At 44.0% G+C, this 18,329-nt stretch overlaps 1 protein-coding gene across 1 annotated transcript in view; it reads right to left on the reverse strand.

Moving 5' to 3' along the window:
• LOC129820733 (alpha-1,3-mannosyl-glycoprotein 4-beta-N-acetylglucosaminyltransferase A-like) overlaps positions 1-18,329 on the reverse strand; it is a 104,747-nt gene that overhangs the window by 78,232 nt on the left and 8,186 nt on the right. Inside the window, exon 3 of the mRNA XM_055877647.1 lies at positions 741-908. Within this exon, the coding sequence (XP_055733622.1) occupies positions 741-908 (168 nt within the window). The remainder of the gene's footprint in view (positions 1-740; positions 909-18,329) is intronic.

Below are 18,329 nucleotides of genomic sequence, written 5' to 3' on the forward strand. Positions count from 1 at the left end.
TCTCTTCTACATCAATGGCAGAGTTCCCAAAGGGGGGATTCAGCTTGAAAGGGTCTTTGTGTGTGTGTATATTGTGATCAGTAACCTGAGAAGCTGGTCAATGTAAATCCATCCTGGGTGTGTCGGTGTGTGTAGATCCATCATGGGTGGATGGGTGTGTGTGTGTGTGTGTGTGTGTGTGTGTGTGTGTGTGTGTGTGTGTGTGTGTGTGTGTGTGTGTGTGTGTGTGTGTGTGTGTGTGTGTGTGTGTGTGTGTGTGTGTGTGTAGATCCATCATGGGTGGATGGGTGTGTGTAGATCCATCCTGGGTGTGTCGGTGTGTGTAGATCCATCCTGGGTGTGTCGGTGTGTGTAGATCCATCCTGGGTGTGTCGGTGTGTGTAGATCCATCATGTGTGGATGGGTGTGTGTGTATGTGTGTGTGTGTAGATCCATCATGTGTGTGTGTGTGTGTGTGTGTGTGTGTGTGTGTGTGTGTGTGTGTGTGTGTGTGTGTAGATCCATTATGGGTGGATGGGTGTGTGTGTGTGTGTATGTGTGTGTGTGTAGATCCATCATGTGTGTGTGTGTGTGTGTGTGTGTGTGTGTGTGTGTGTGTGTGTGTGTGTGTGTGTGTGTGTGTGTGTGTGTGTGTGTGTGTAGATCCATCATGGGTGGATGTGTGTGTGTGTGTGTGTGTGTGTGCGTGTGTGTGTGTGTGTGTGTGTGTAGATCCATCATGGGTGTGTGTGTGTGTGTACCTGAGAAGTTGGTGAGAGCACTCTTGCTGCCGTTGGTCTCTGCAATGGCCCGTCTGAACTGCTCCAGGATGTTGTTGAGCTCTGAGGATCGTTGCAGGGTCCGGTACTCAGCCACACGGAGACGCTCTTTCAGGGCATGGAACTCCCTCTGGTACGCTACCAACTTCTCTATAGGGATAGAGAGAGGGGTAGAGAGAGGAATAGAGAGAGGGGGGGGGGGGGTTAGATCTTCTGCTCATTATTCCAGCAATGTGTCCCAGTGTAGGCTAATAGTCATGTAATACAAAATAGAATATGAAGTGCTGTTAGAACCTTCCAAACTGTTCTGTGAGCGGGCAGTACACTTCCCCCTTAGCAATGCTTAACCTCTATGCATCTTCAGAACACGACATCAATGTGATTTATCACTATACTGTAACAACAACCAATACAAGCAATAAACCCTGTGACAAAAGATCGCTCTGAGACCCAATCTGGCTCTGCTTCAGGCAGGCATACTCTATTTTCTAGATTGAAAACACACATAGCTATTGAGTTGTTAAAAGTGTCTGTTGTTATGGATGACTCTGCTCCTAAACCGCTTCCCCCTTGAGGATAACATGTTTACAACAAATGGGACACCAAACAAAGAGCTCTCTCCCTCTCTCCCCAGGACTAGAGCATGTGGGGGAGGGGTGGAGGAACCTTGTCTAATAAGACTTGTCATCCTCAGTGCAGTGACAACCACTCCCTCTCTTCTGTCTTTTCTAGTTCCCTTATCATCTGTTCTCTACCTCCTTGTCATCTCTTTCTCTCTTACACCCTACTCCCTGTCTCTTTCCTCTTCCTCCGGTCACTCATTTCTTCCTCCCTCTACACCCCCCTCCCCCCATTCCATCCCCCCTCCCTTACCTCTTCTCCTCACTGTATTTCCCTGTACACTCCTCCCTTCCTCTACCCCTCCTAATACTCCCTACATCCCCCTTCCCTCCAGTGCCCTCCTGTCACAATTGTCAGTGTGATTCATGTGAAGGTGGTTGATTTATTCATGGTAGCTAGTGATGGGGGTGGGATGGGGCAGGACAGGGTTACTGACAAGCCTCAAACTGTCCTAATATATACACACACACACACACACACACAGTTACGTATTATTCTTTCCACCAGCATCCCGCTTGACCCAGCGCTCTTTCCACAAGAATACAGTCACACAATAATAACATTGCAGCACAACACACCGACTAGTGACCTTATTGATCGCTTGCATGCTGTGTGTGTTGTCTCACACCCATACTCAACCCACCATATCCAGTCTCACACCCATACTCAACCCACCATATCCAGTCTCACACCCATACTCAACCCACAATATCCAGTCTCACACCCATACTCAACCCACAATATCCAGTCTCACACCCATACTCAACCCACAATATCCAGTCTCACACCCATACTCAACCCACCATATCCAGTCTCACACCCATACTCAACCCACCATATCCAGTCTCACACCCATACTCAACCCCAAATATCCAGTCTCACACCCACACTCAACCCACAATATCCAGTCTCACACCCATACTCAACCCACCATATCCAGTCTCACACCCATACTCAACCCCAAATATCCAGTCTCACACCCACACTCAACCCACAATATCCAGTCTCACACCCATACTCAACCCACAATATCCAGTCTCACACCCATACTCAAACCACCATATCCAGTCTCACACCCATACTCAACCCACAATATCCAGTCTCACACCCATACTCAACCCACCATATCCAGTCTCACACCCATACTCAACCCCAAATATCCAGTCTCACACCCATACTCAACCCCAAATATCCAGTCTCACACCCATACTCAACCCCAAATATCCAGTCTCACACCCACACTCAACCCACAATATCCAGTCTCACACCCATACTCAACCCACAATATCCAGTCTCACACCCATACTCAACCCACCATATCCAGTCTCACACCCATACTCAACCCCAAATATCCAGTCTCACACCCATACTCAACCCACCATATCCAGTCTCACACCCATACTCAACCCACAATATCCAGTCTCACACCCATACTCAACCCACCATATCCAGTCTCACCCACACTCAACCCACCATATCCAGTCTCACACCCATACTCAACCCACCATATCCAGTCTCACCCACACTCAACCCACCATATCCAGTCTCACACCCATACTCAACCCACCATATCCAGTCTCACCCCCACACTCAACCCACCATATCCAGTCTCACACCCATACTCAACCCACCATATCCCCTCCCACTCCTCCACTAACACTCAGTCACCGATTCATGCAGCTGACGGTGTGATCATGACTGTTAATAAGGGACAGTATTAGTGTGTATGTGTTGCAATATTTATGTGGATGTGGGTGGCTGAGTTAACTTGCTGCTGAAATGTTCTCTTTTTACCCTCTACCCCCTTCTCTCTCGCCCTCTCCATCCTCCCTCTTTCTTTTAGTGTCCTCTGGAGAACCAGGCATCTCTGCAAAAGGCAATACCCTGTATAGGGGCAGGGGACTGGAACATTTCCCATACAACATGTTGAGACGGGCACAATCAAAATAAATCAAGACATTCATTAGAGCTTTGTTTGTTGTGTCATACCCAATTACAGAGTGAAAATGGAGAATGTGTGTGATGCTGAGAGCATGTGTGGAGAGAGAAATAAAGAGAGGATAGAATGATGAGCAGAACAGAAGAGCAGTCACATCAAATTGTATCAAAGCCACTGATCCCCAGGGGTCTCATTTATTAACTGTGCGAACAAACAAAATTTGCCCCAAAACATACAGTTGAAGTCAGAAGGTTACATACACTTAGGTTGAGTCATTAAAACTCGTTTTTCAACCACTCCACAAATGTCTTGTTAACAAACTATAGTTTTTGGCAGGTTGGTTAGGACATCTACTTTGTGCATGACACATTTAATTTTTCCAACAATTGTTTACAGACAGATTATTTCACTGTATCACAATTCCAGTGGGTCAGAAGTTTACATACACTAAGTTGACTGTGCCTTTAAACAGCTTGGAGAATTCCAGAAAATGATGTCATTTGGAGGTTGGAGGTGTACCTGTGGATGTACTTCAAGGCCTACCTTCAAACTCAGTGCCTCTTCGCTTGACATCATGGGAAAATCGAAAGAAATCAGCCAAGACCTCAGAAAATAAATTGTAGACCTCCACAAGTCTGGTTCATCCTTGGGAGCAATTTCCAAACGTCTGAAAGTACACATTCATCTGTACAAACAATAGTACACAAGTATAAACACCATGGGACCACGCAGCCGCCATACCGCTCAGGAAGGAGACGCGTTCTGTCTCCTAGAGATGAACGTACTTTGGTGCGAAAAGTGCAAATCAATCCCAGAACAACAGCAAAGGACCATGTGAAGATGCTGGAGGAAACAGGTACACAGGTATCTATATCCACAGTAAAACGAGTCCTATATCGACATAACCTGAAAGGCCGCTCAGCAAGGAAGAAGCCACTGCTCCAAAACCACCATAAAAAAGCCAGACTACGGTTTGCAACTGCACATGGGGACAAAGATCGTACTTTTTGGAGAAATGTCCTCTGGTCTGATGAAACAAAAATAGAACTGTTTGGCCATAATCACCATCATTATGTTTGGAGGAAAAAGGGGGAAGCTTGCAAGCCAAAGAACACCATCCCAACCATGAAGCACGGGGGTGGCAGCATCATGTTGTGGGGGTTCTTTGCTGCAGGAGGGACTGGTGCACTTCACAAAATAGATGGCATCATGAGAAGAAAATTATGTGGATATATTGAAGCAACATCAAGACATCAGCCAGGAAGAGCTTGGTCGCAAATGGGTCTTCCAAATGGACAATGACCCCAAGCATACTTCCAAAGTTGTGGCAAAATGGCTTAAGGGCAACAAAGTCAAGGTATTGGAGTGGCCATCACAAAGCCCTGTCCTCAAGCCTATAGAAAATCTGTGAGCAGAACTGAAAAAGTGTGTGCGAGCAAGGAGGCCTACAAACCTGTCTCAGTTACATCAGCTCTGTCAGGAGGAATGGGCCAAAATTCACCCAACTTATTGTGGGAAGCTTGTGGAAGACTACCCGAAACATTTGACCCAAGTTAAACAATTTAAAAGGCAATGCTACCAAATACTAATTGAGTGTATGTAAACTTCTGACCCATTGGGAATGTGATGAAAGAAATAAAAGCTGAAATAAATCACTCTCTACTGTTATTCTGACATTTCACATTCTTAAAATAAAGTGGTGATCCTAACGGACAAAAGACTGGGAATTTTTACTGGGATTAAATGTCAGGAATTGTGAAAAACAGTTTAAATGTATTTGGCTAAGGTGTATGTAAAGTTTTGACTTCAACTGTACCGCACCAGTTTATGCAAAAATGGGCATTTCTGAAATCTGAACTTGAAGTGAGAATGTGCTGATCCTCCCCAAACTTTAGACTATGAGGACCATTTTCTAGTGGCTCAAGTCTTGCATTGCAAGAAAGTAACAGTAGACTAGTATCAGCCTTATGCAGGAATATATGATGTCACTCTTATTCATAACAAAAGAACAGGTAGCTAAATATAACAAGATGCAATCATTTGCTGTTAGTGAGAAGAGCAAGAATCTAATTTATATTTTAATTCAAAAAGAATTTTTAAAAATAGGCATGTTTACTATTATCCATGTTCTTTCCATGACCATTGCAGTATAAATTCCTCACCTTTTCTGATTGTGATGGTTTTATACTCGCGAAAAAGCCTAGAGGCCTACATGTTAGGATAGGCTACCATTCCTCCCATCTCTCATTTGATTGGACCCACTTCGCACAAGTAAATAGATAAGCCATTTCAAGCACCCTATTTTGTGATCCTATCCGAAGTGCAGTTTAATGGTAGAACAGACGGTTCACTTTTTGTAGGCTATATAATTTCAAATTTCTCAAGTAGACAATATTTCATATATAAACATAATCCATATATCATAATCATTGCAGAATAAATGACTCACCTTTTCTGGCCATGATCAGTTCATATTCCCTAAGTAGCCATACAACAAATGAACATGCGCATCTCTCATTTAGCTGGACCTATTAAGTTATTAGAATGTCTAGTTTTTGCTCTATGCAGACGACAGGGGGTGCGGTTTATAACAGAGTAGAATTTAACAGGTTAACAGACAGTTGATCTGTTGCATTGTAGTGTGTAGGGCACCACTGTACTGTAGTTCATTTCTTTCAGAGTAGACGATGTCTCACTGGAAAAAGTGAATGTAAAACATTATTGTATTTCAAACGATCTGTTTACAGGTCCACAATGATTTGCAATTGTGTTTGTCTTTCAGAAATGGTCAGATACTGGAGAAGAAAACATTCTGCCAACACATCAAAAAGACATTTGATCAAGTTCACCATTGCTCTTTCCAGATACTGTCTCCACCTAATTCCAATTCTTCCAAAGTATACAGCACATAAGGACGTAATTGTCACCATCAGGCGGAGTTATAATGATCGTTCACGCGCCAACCATTTTACCAAAGGTCTGATTTATAACGGGAAACATCTTCATGTTTGGCGTGCCCAGCCCTAGTTGGCGTAATGTTCTCTCATGTCATCATGCCAAACCCCACTGCCCTTTCAAGGCTGGCACATACACACACACTCCTCCTCAGCATCCCTCCATCTGTCCCTGCTCCTTCAACACTATTCTCCTCTCTCTGTCCCTATCCTTACTCTATCTGCAGTGCATTTAGAAAGTACTCAAACCCCTTTGCTTTTTCTACATTTTGTTATGTTACCGCCTTATTCTAAAAATTATTTAATTGTTTTCCCCCCCTCAATCTACACACAATACCTCATAATGACAAAGCAAAACTTTTTTTTGTGTGCAAATGTATTAAAAATAAAGAAACTGAAATATTACATTTATGTAAGTATTCAGACCTTTTACTCAGTACTTTGTTGAATCACCTTTGTCAGCGATTAAAGCCTAGCGTCTGCTTTGGTATGACGCTACAAGTCTGGTACACCTGTATTTGGGGAATTTCTCCCATTCTTCTCTGCAGATCCTCTCAAGCTCTGTCAGGTAGGATGGGGAGCGTCGCTGCACAGCAATTCTCAGGTCTCTCCAGAGGTGTTCAATCAGGTCCAAGTCCAGGCTCCGGCTGGGCCACTCAAGGACATTCAGAGACTTGTCCTGAAGCCACTACTGCATAATCTTGGCTGTGTGCTTGGGTCGTTGTCCTGTTGGAAGGTGAACCTTCACCGCTGAGCGCTCTGGAGCAGTTTTTCTTCAAGGATCTCTCTGTACTTTGCTCCGTTCATCTTTGCTTCGATCATGACTAGTCTCCCAGTCCATGCCACTGAAAAACCTCCCCACAGCATGATGCTGCCACCACCATGCTTCACTGTAGGGATGGTGCCAGGTTTCCTCCAGGCCAAAGAGTTCAATCTTGGTTTCATAAGATCAGAGAATCTTGTTTCTCATGGTCTGAGAATCCCTTAGGCGCCTTTTGGCAAACTCCAAGCGGGCTGTCATGTGCCTTATACTGAGGAGTGGCTTCCGTCTGGCCACTACCATAAAGGCCTGACTGGTGGATGCTGCAGCGATGGGAGAACCTTCCAGAAGGACAACCATCTCCACAGAGGAACTCTGGAGCTCTGTCAGTGTGACCATTGGTATCTTGGTCACCTCCCTGACCAAGGCCCTTCTCCCCCATTGCTCAGTTTGTCTGGGCGGCCAGCTCTAGGAAGAGTCTTGATGGTTCCAAACGTCTTCCATTTAAGAATGATGGAGGCCACTGTGTTCTTGGGGACCTTCAACACTGCAGACATTTTTTGGTACCCTTCCCCAGATCTGTGCCTCGACACATTCCTGTGTCATGACTCTCCTGTGAAGATCCAAAGATCAGGTTTACAATGGATCTGACTTCCACCAGACCCCTCTCACCCGCAGAGGAGAGGCGGGATTGATGTGGGGGCTTTATGACACCTCATGCCAATTGTATGCAGCAGAGGACTCTTTTAGATCTTCAGTAGTGGTGATTGGAATCTCTTTGTTACAGAGACATTTAGCCGCTCAAAACCTAACATCCAAAAATGAACACTGGGACAATATTTTTTACATCCGAATGTGGCGAATGATGAGAGATGGAATATGGGAAATTAATGTCTATTTTGTGATGTCATTAAAAATGGTATAAAATGTATCATGAAAATATCGTAACGAAGAGTTTTCACACTGTGTAGGTCAGGATTACATCCTTGACGTTGTGTAGGAAATATCAAGGATGAAAATAATATTTTTATTGAGATAGAAAACTAAAATCACATTCCTAACAAGTTAACATCCTAACATAGTTTTGATGATAATTTGCCCAGTAAGTAGCCACGCTCAAGGGAGCTCAGAGAGCGTGTCAGAATGGCGGAAACAACCCTTTTTACGAGAGTGTATAAAGGATGAGTTGAGAATTAACATACCAGAAAGACTCAAGCTGCAGCTTAGGTCTCCATTGGTTACAACCCTGAAAATCAACACGAGGTGAAGACGACAAAGTAGCCTCTCTAACAATCAATGTTACGGCTGAGTAGCTATTCTAAGTACTGTATCTAAGAAAGGAAATTTTAAGTAGGACCATCCTGTTACTCTTCAAACCATCGTCGACTACACTGCCGTCATCACCCCACTGGGGATCATCGACACAGCTGATTAGTTGTCTTCAGAGGACCACTCTTCCAGAACAAGTGAAAGTGAAGCCACGGACAACTAAGAAGAAGGACATTGTGACCTCTTGTGGACAATCAGAGCCTTACACTTGAGAGCTCGGGAGAAGGCCCAACTGACCCTTTTCACAAAGCCCTGGGTCCAACAGAGATACACGACGAAGGAAGACATTCAACAGGTAAATACATTCATTATTTCTTACCCAGACGGGCGGTGGTTCAGGGCAAAGTATTAGGATTACTGTGAGCATAGTTACAAGTGTATAAGTGTTGTCTCTTTCTTTCTCCCCTCTTTACTCCTCCCTCTTTTGATAAACAAGCAGTCATTTTGTCGTTAGTCTGCTAGGGACCGGTTTTTATCGTATTAAGTTTCTAATTAATAACCTATACCGTGTGTGTGTGTGTGTGTGTATCCTGTGTTATCATTTAGTTAGTTAGTAAATCAATGTGTGTACGGAATGATCAGTAAAGCTGGGGTTTGTGCAGATGCAAGGAGTATGTGACATTCAGAATTATGAGACTGATATGTGGTAATGATTAATAAATTACTGTTATCGATAGATATCATATATATCATCTAGAGTTTAATTCAGGAGATGGTAACTCGTTAAACTTATTCCGTGGTGCCCCAAATCCTAATGAGTTAATTGTTACATGATTAATTTATTCGAGTAACAATGAAACAATGATAACCTTCGATACATAAGTCATCAGATTAATGAAAGTCACATCATGACACCTGTCTCGGAGCTCTATGTACAAATTCCTTTGACCTCATGGCTTGGTTTTTGCTCTGACATGCACTGTCAACTGTGGGACCTTATGTATACAGGTGTGTGCCTTTCCAAATCATGTCCAATCAATTTAATTTACCACAGGTTGTCACGGATTCCCCCGGTACTGCTGCTCATTCCGTTCACCAGCTCCGGAGGTCTACATCACCGGCCTTCTAGGTATCACTGAACTGGATCATTACCACCAACCCCGGACTGTCTCGTCTCATTACGCACACCTGGTTCCCATTCCCCCTCATTAGTATGTGTATGCATGTGCCCTCTGTTCCCCATTGTCCTTGTCGGTTATTGTTACCAGGTCCGTTGGTCCTTTGAATACCTGTGCTGTTGTATCGGCTTCCATGCTACATGTTATTGTGCACTTGTTTTACGGGTCTCGTCCTGTGTATTGTTTAGAGGTTTACACCTCACTCTTTTGTTTGGGTGGAGAAAATAAAAAACCCTATTACGTATTCCTGCGCCTGTCTCCAATCATCATGCACCTCAGCTCAATTTGACTCTCATAGCAAAGGGTCTGAATACTTATGTAAATATGCTATTTCTATTTTTAATACATTTGAAACATTTTCTAAAAACCTGTTTGTCATTATGGGGTATTGTCTGTAAAACAATTTAATACATTTTAGAATAAGGATGTAACATAACAAAATGTGGAAAAAGTCAAGGGGTCTGAATACTTTCCGAATGCTCTGTACCCTTTCTTTCTCCATCCACAAACACAGGCTACACAGACCAATGGACTTATGCTCCAGCAGATGAGCGTCACCCAGTCACAACCATGAGAATGACAGAGGAAATGACACCACCCTATGAGGCATGGCTAGGGCTGTTGTAGTGACTGACTGTATTACTGCCACACCAGCAGTCATGAGTCATGACCGCAGTCACTGTAATCTCATTTTATGCAGGTACTCAAAGGACAATACATAGTTATACAATACATAGCCTACCTCATATTACACACAGCAGAAAAACATCAAACAAAAGTGATTAAAGATGTCTTTGGTACATGATTGGTCCAGCCCAGTGGTTCCCAAACTTTTTACAGTCCCGTACCCTTTCAAACAATCAACCTCCAGCTGCATACCCCCTCTAGCACCAGGGTCAGCGCACTCTCAAATGTTGTTTTTTGCCCTCATTGTAAGCCTGCCACACACACACTATACGATACATTTATTAAACATAAGAATGACTGAGTTTCACAACCCGGCTAGTGGGAAGTGACAAAGAGCTCTTATAGGACCAGGGCATAAATAGTAATCAATACATTTTGCTCTTTATTTAACCATCTTACATATAAAACCTTAATTGTTCATCGAAAATTGTGAATATCTCACCACAGGTTAATGAGAAGGGTGTGCTTGAAAGGATGCACATAACTCTGCAATGTTGGGATGTATTGGAGTGTCTCAGTCTTAAATCATTTTCCACACACAGTCTGTGCCTGTATTTAGTTTTCATGCTAGTGAGGGCCGAGAATCCACTCTCACATAGGAACGTGGTTGCAAAGGGCATCAGAGTCTTAACAGCGTGATTTGCCAAGGCAGGATACTCTGACTGCAGCCCAATCCAGAAATCTGGCAGTGGCTTCTGATTAAATTCAATTTTCACAGAACCGCTTGTTGCAATTTCGATGAGGCTCTCTTGTTCAGATTTCAGTAAGTGGACTGGAGGCAGGGCAAGAAAGGGATAACAATTCCAGTTGTTTGTCATCCGTTTCGGGAAAGTACCTGCATAATTGCGTCGCTAAATAACAGTAAACAGTAACAGTAACAGTAAAGGGGTAGCAGCTCTTCGGCTGCATCAGATTCACAACTGTCAGTGTCCATGCTAGCTGGGCTAACAACAAATGTAGAATTACTGATGCTAGCATTGGATGTGCTCGTGGAAACAGAACAACTTGTGTCGTCGACAGGTGTTGGTGTAGTACTGCTGGTAGTAGCAGGACTGCCAGTAGAGCTGGTATGTGTCTCTATGGACGCGGGCCTTACTTTTTTTTATACCATTGATCAATTTTCAAGCAAACGGAATGAGCAGCAGCTACATACGGAGTGGAATTCCTGCGAGACAGTAACGGTTAATGTGATTGGATGTTAATTATTTGACTAGGCTACCTGTATTTGACATTGTGTTGTTATTTCGCTAAACACTAGATGGTTTAATTTTATTTTTGGCAGTGAAACGAGGCTACTCAGGCGAGAGAAAAAAAAAAAAAGGGGGGAAAAAATCCCCTAAATGTATAGCCCCGTTGGAAAATATAAAATGGACTGTTTGAAAATGTGAAGAATAAAAATCTATATATATATATTTTTTTTTATTAAAAAGTGAATCACATTTTTATTTGGCGTACCCCCGACGGCATTGTGCGTCCCCCCGTAAGGCAGTTTGGGAATACCTGGTTGAGCCTATACGCCAAAATTAAACACATTTTAGTAATGGCCTTTGAGTCTGGACTGTACTTTATACATACTGGATGGACTGGTTACCTAATGCCACGCTCCAGACTCTTTATACAAGTCTGGGAGAGAACGTATAGGCCTAGGGCATGATGTTGCTTCACTGATTGTGCAAGACTGTTTACAGTTAGCCTACAATTATAGTACATTTGTATTTGATTTTGAAGGGCCTAGTAACAGGACATTTTTTATATTTTCATAATGAATAGGCTGACGTGCGTTTCAATCTCCTCCTCTCTCTCCTTCATTCCTTTCTCGAGCGCACAGAGAGGGGTTGTCAACAGTTTAATGACATGTGTTTTGTTGTGAAAACATGTTCCTATTGATGTCCCTGAACAGATTTCCCTTGGTTTCACTGGGTAGCTACAGGAACAGAGTTGGAGAGCCCATGGCATACAGAGTTTGGGCAGAATATCACCTGTTATACAGCAAGAGGCTGCATGCTCCTCAAACAGTGGTTGATGCATGGAGTGAAATAACCAGAGTAGCCTACCCAGCATGATTGAAAACAAACCAGCAGGAAAGTGGCCTCCATTCACTATTCCAGTGCATAGGGATGACATCTTTCTACCCCTGTTACTGTTCCTGTCCATTTCATAATGGTCCATTATAAATCTAAACAAATTGTACATATTAGTGAATACAAGATTAAATTGAGAATAGTCTGATGATTGAAAATATGATCACTTGATGAGAGAACAGCGTATGGAGCCTGAGGCAAGGGACAGAGCGGCAGCTTTATTTGTGACTTGCTCAAGTCATCAATATCCTTTAGTCACATCATGCCGCCTATATATGTTTTGATTTCTAAGACATTCTAAGGTTTGTATCATTCACAACTAAAGTAGCCAAATGACTCTAAATCTAGCATATAGGACCTGTTTCAAATGATCACTTTTACACTCAACATGCCACTTCAAATGCACACTTGCTCTGAAATGGGAAAAATATTGATATTTTATTGAGCTAAGTTCAATATCAGTGCCTTCTGTAACTATTGGGACAGTGACTTTTTTTGACTCTGTACTCCAGCACTTTGGATTTGAAATTATATAAGTGACTATGACATTAAAGTGCAGACTGTCAGCTTTAATTTGAAGGTATTTTCATCATTATCGGATGAACGTTTAGAAATGAAAGCGAACATGCTTTTCAAACAGTTGGAGACAGAAGGGCATGTTCATAACAACTCAACTGTTACACCTTGTTAGCAAATACAGCCAAGTTGGCTAAACTTGAAATATAAAGATTAGCTGGCTAATCACTAGCACGAGGGCTTGAGAGACTGTTGATGAGACCTGTGTTCATTTTTTATAGCCTAATACCTGATACAAGACATTAGCTATTATTAGTGAATGTGCATTATGCATGGTTCTAGATAAATTTGTAACAAAAAAGGTCATTTTCATAGACTTGAAAGCCAGATCATTGATTATTGCAAATAAAAAAAGCAGGTTAATCTATTTAGATAAATAATTAAATGATTAGCGGGTCTTAAGGTTGTGGAAGGCTTCTATTCAGCCTAGATATAACTTCACAAGCCCCGAATTCAGTAGATTATTATTGACTGTTTGAACTGCAGTGTATGGCCTGGTGCATAGCCAGATAACATACAGTAGGCCAATTCACATTCAGTTCTTCTCAAATACATTTTCTTCAAATCATGTTTCTTTCGACCTGCCGGAAATAAATATTGGATTTATTGTGATGGTGTATGTTACATTTATTAGATGTTTTTTTATGTAGATGTTCCAACGGCGCGCACCAGCTTGTATGGTGGAGGCATGGAGATGCTAAATGTGTTTATAGTAATTAACGGTCAGAAGACCAATAACCGGCTGACAACATTTCATGACTGCCACCGCCCTAGTCAATGCAGGTCTATAATGCTAACATTGTAAGATCGATCGGACGGACGGACGGACGGACGGACGGACGGACGGACGGACGGACGGACGGACGGACGGACGGACGGACGGACGGACGGACGGACGGACGGACGGACGGACGGACGGACGGACGGACGGACGGACGGACGGACGGACGGACGGACGGACGGACGGACGGACGGACGGACGGACGGACGGACGGACGGACGGACGGACGGACGGACGGACGGACGGACGGACGGACGGACGGACGGACGGACGGACGGACAGACAGACAGACAGACAGACAGACAGACAGACAGACAGACAGACAGACAGACAGACAGACAGACAGACAGACAGACAGACAGACAGACAGACAGACAGACAGACAGACAGACAGACAGACAGACAGACAGACAGACAGACAGACAGACAGACAGACAGACAGACAGACAGACAGACAGACAGACAGACAGACAGACAGACAGACAGACACTGAAGTTTGGCAGAAAGACAGCAGTAGGAACCATGTCGACATTTCAGTCAAGCAACAGCCTTAAAGAAAATAGGTTGTGTGTGAATGGTATGTGTGGTCCATAGTGGACAAGAACAACCATAAGACTGTGTGACAATGGTCCTGTTTTCCTCCCTAATCAGGATTTTGAATGTGGGGGCGGATGAGAACGGGAGAAGGGATGAATGAGAGGTAGTGTGCAGCAGACGAGGACATTCAGCCTGGGAAGAGGAAGGAAAAAGGGTACCATTAGTTAACTGACTTAATGGAGGACAGACTGTAGAAGCCTGTTCCTGTTCATTAAAAGAACATGAGGTAGACCTACATCTGGGCTAGATTGTGTGTGTGTGTGTGTGTGTGTGTGTGTGTGTGTTAGGGCTGCCACAATTACTACATAACCCACGGTTATGGATGGACAAAATGGAATTACTGCCATAACACATTTAATATATATATATATATATATATATATATATATATATATATATATATATATATATATATATATATATATATATATATATATATATATATATATATATATATATACACACACACATATACACATACATATAATATATATATAAAATTATTTATTTTTTAAATGCTATTCGAACGGTTATTGCGGTGACTGCAATCATTTGGCTGGCCAATTACAGTCATCCAAAATTCCATGATCGTCACAGCCCTAGTGTTTGTGTACGTGTGTGTGTACGTACTGTGTATTGTGTGTGTGTACGTACCGTGTGTGTGCACGTACTGTGTACCGTGTGTGTGCACGTACTGTGTGTGTGTGTGTACCGTGTGTGTGCACGTACTGTGTACCGTGTGTGTGCACGTACTGTGTGTGTGTGTGCACGTACTGTGTACTGTGTGTGTGTGTACTGTGTACTGTGTGTGTGTGCACGTACTGTGTACTGTGTGTGTGTGTACTGTGTGTGTGTGTGTGTGTACCGTGTGTGTGCACGTACTGTGTACCGTGTGTGTGCACGTACTGTGTGTGTGTGTGTACCGTGTGTGTGCACGTACTGTGTACCGTGTGTGTGCACGTACTGTGTACCGTGTGTGTACCGTGTGTGTGCACGTACTGTGTACCGTGTGTGTGCACGTACTGTGTGTGTGTGTGTGTACCGTGTGTGTGCACGTACTGTGTACTGTGTGTGTGTGTACTGTGTGTGCACCCTCATCCTGAAGAGCAGGGCACAAACACTTCACCAGTTTCAGGGAGAAGGGTTTTGTCAGCACTCCCCCCCCCCCCGGCTCCTCTACCTCTTCTATAAACTGGGCCCTTGGCTTCGCCTCCCTCTGTCTTTCTCTCCCTGTGGCCCCATTAGAAGCATCTGGCTGAGAGAGTCCCTATCTCTCAGCATCAGAAAATATCACCGCACAACCCACAGCAACACACACACACACAGCACATCGCAACACAAAGAACACCCCAAAAGAGATATATACAAGCTTTTCCTATCTCCATCTCCACCCCTCTCTCGCTCTCATTCTGTCTCCCTCTCTCTACGGGCATCAGAATCCCCCTCTGTTATCTTCAGAGTCAGTAGCATTCGTTTGTCATAATAACACCTTTCTCCGGCTATTTTGGGACCATTGTGTTTGCAATGAACTGACAAAGGAACGACAGACCAGAGCTGAGAGGAGAAACATGCCCACGGACGGAAAGAGAGAAAATGGAAGGAAGTGTTAGAGGAGAGAATGGAGGTAGAACTAGAGGGAGGGATTTATTTGAACTTGGTTCCTTTTTAACCTCAACTGTGTTGATTAGCCAAATAGTCATGTCTCCTTCCATTACACTTTTTACTGAAAGCAGCCAACTCTCAGCACAGATATCAGCACTTAGACTTATGTTCCCATTGAGCAGTTGTTGTTCCATAGGTTCTGCACTGACCTCCATTAGCAAGGTCTCATCAATAGAGAGTAACACACCGCTGGGGACTTCTGTCAGAGATCTTGCTGCCCTACATTCTGAGATCTCACAGATTGAGGAGTGCACTTTCTTGTGGGTCATTCAGTAGGCTGCTTGACCATTTAGAAAGCTGATTCTCAGAGCCCTTATTCAGAGTCATGTGACGAGATGGGAGTGGCAATAAATTGATAGGTCGGATTACTCAATAATGCGAAAACAACTGTTTCGCAATTATGACACACACAAAATCAACTGTTACACACAAACACACTCAAGACTCTTAAATGCAGAGCCACCTTACACAATCCAAGAAACATAGGTCTAAAGCCACAGAGACAGACACAGTTAGCATCTAGGCCTATCCACACCATTCCCACAGTGTTCTCTGCATGCCCACTAACACTGAGCTTTCAAATACTTCACTTTCAGAGTGACTCACTGCCTGAGGCTAAGTAGACTAAACACCCACACGGAAACGAGAATTAAAGAAAGTAGGACTCAGAGTGAAAGAGAGGGGGGGACGATGAAATACACTAGATAAAGAGGAGAGATGCCTTGAGATGACGATCAGAGACCCCGAGAGAGATGACGATCAGAGACCCCGAGAGAGATGACGATCAGAGACCCCGAGAGAGATGACGATCAGAGACCCCGAGAGAGATGACGATCAGAGACCCCGAGAGAGATGACGAGAAAGACAAGGAAAAGAGGGCAAGACTAGGGAAAGAAAGAAGAAAGAGAGAAAGACGGTACAACAGAAAGAGAAAGAGGGATATAGAGCCTGAAAGACAGGGGAGCGGTTGTGAGAGGAAGTGATGAATTGTAAAAACAGGCTCTTCAGGCTTAATCAGTGTTTATCCAATCTAATGTATACCAGGGAGAGACGCAAGCTATGGTACAGCCAATCAGTGTTTATCTAACATAATTTATACCAGGGAGAGACAAGATCAGTAACATCCCAGGGAGGGAGCAGTGACCGGGAGGTTAAACAACACTTGGCTATCATGCCCAGACAGCACACTGGTCTGAATGGGAGAAACACAACCAGCACAACTCTGCTTAGCTATGGAGTCTGACTGACTGTTGGTCCAGGGGGAGCAGCCAATGAGTGTCTATGAATACAAAGTATTGTGCCACACTACGCTGCTCTGTAACTCCCCCTGGATGACATTTGGGAAGGTGTCAGTCTGTCTGTGTTCCTCCTCCTAACGCAGACACAAACAGAACACTAAACCCACACATTCACAAGGCTGGGTGTAAACGCAACACTAAATCCACACATGCACAAGGCTGGGTGTAAACACAACACTAAACCCACACATGCACAAGGCTGGGTGTAAACGCGACACTAAACCCACACATGCACAAGGCTGGGTGTAAACGCGACACTAAACCCACACATGCACAAGCCTGGGTGTAAACGCGACACTAAACCCACACATGCACAAGGCTGGGTGTAAACGCGACACTAAACCCACACATGCACAAGGCTGGGTGTAAACGCGACACTAAACCCACACATGCACAAGGCTGGGTGTAAACAACACTAAACCCACACAAGGCTGGGTGTAAACGCGACACTAAACCCACACAAGGCTGGGTGTAAACGCGACACTAAACCCACACATGCACAAGGCTGGGTGTAAACGCGACACTAAACCCACACATGCACAAGGCTGGGTGTAAACGCGACACTAAACCCACACATGCACAAGGCTGGGTGTAAACAACACTAAACCCACACATGCACAAGGCTGGGTGTAAACAACACTAAACCCACACAAGGCTGGGTGTAAACAACACTAAACCCACACATGCACAAGGCTCGGTGCTTGCACAAGGAAGAATGCATGCAGTTCCATTTGGCAAATCTGACCATAATTCTATCCCGCTGATTCCTGCTTACATGCAAAAACTCGAAAACAGGAAGTACCAGTGACGAGCTCAATACGGAAGTGGTCCGATGAAGCGGACGCTATGCTAAAGTAATGTTTCGCTAGCACAGACTGGAATATGTTCCGGGATTCATCCGATGACATTGAGCAGTTTACCACATCAGTCACCGGCTTCCTTAATAAGTGCATCGATGACATTGTACCCACAGTGACCGTACATATCCTAACCAGAAGCCATGGATTACAGGCAACATCCACATCGGGCTAAAGGTTAGAGCTGCCGCTTTCAAGGAGGGGAACACTAACCCGGACGCTTATAATAAATCATGCTACGCCATCCGACGAACCATTAAACAAGCAAAGCGACAACACAGGACTAAGACCGACTCTAACTACACCGGCTC

This window comes from Salvelinus fontinalis, chromosome 23 (genome assembly GCF_029448725.1).
Source record: "Salvelinus fontinalis isolate EN_2023a chromosome 23, ASM2944872v1, whole genome shotgun sequence".
Classification (NCBI taxonomy): domain Eukaryota; kingdom Metazoa; phylum Chordata; class Actinopteri; order Salmoniformes; family Salmonidae; genus Salvelinus; species Salvelinus fontinalis.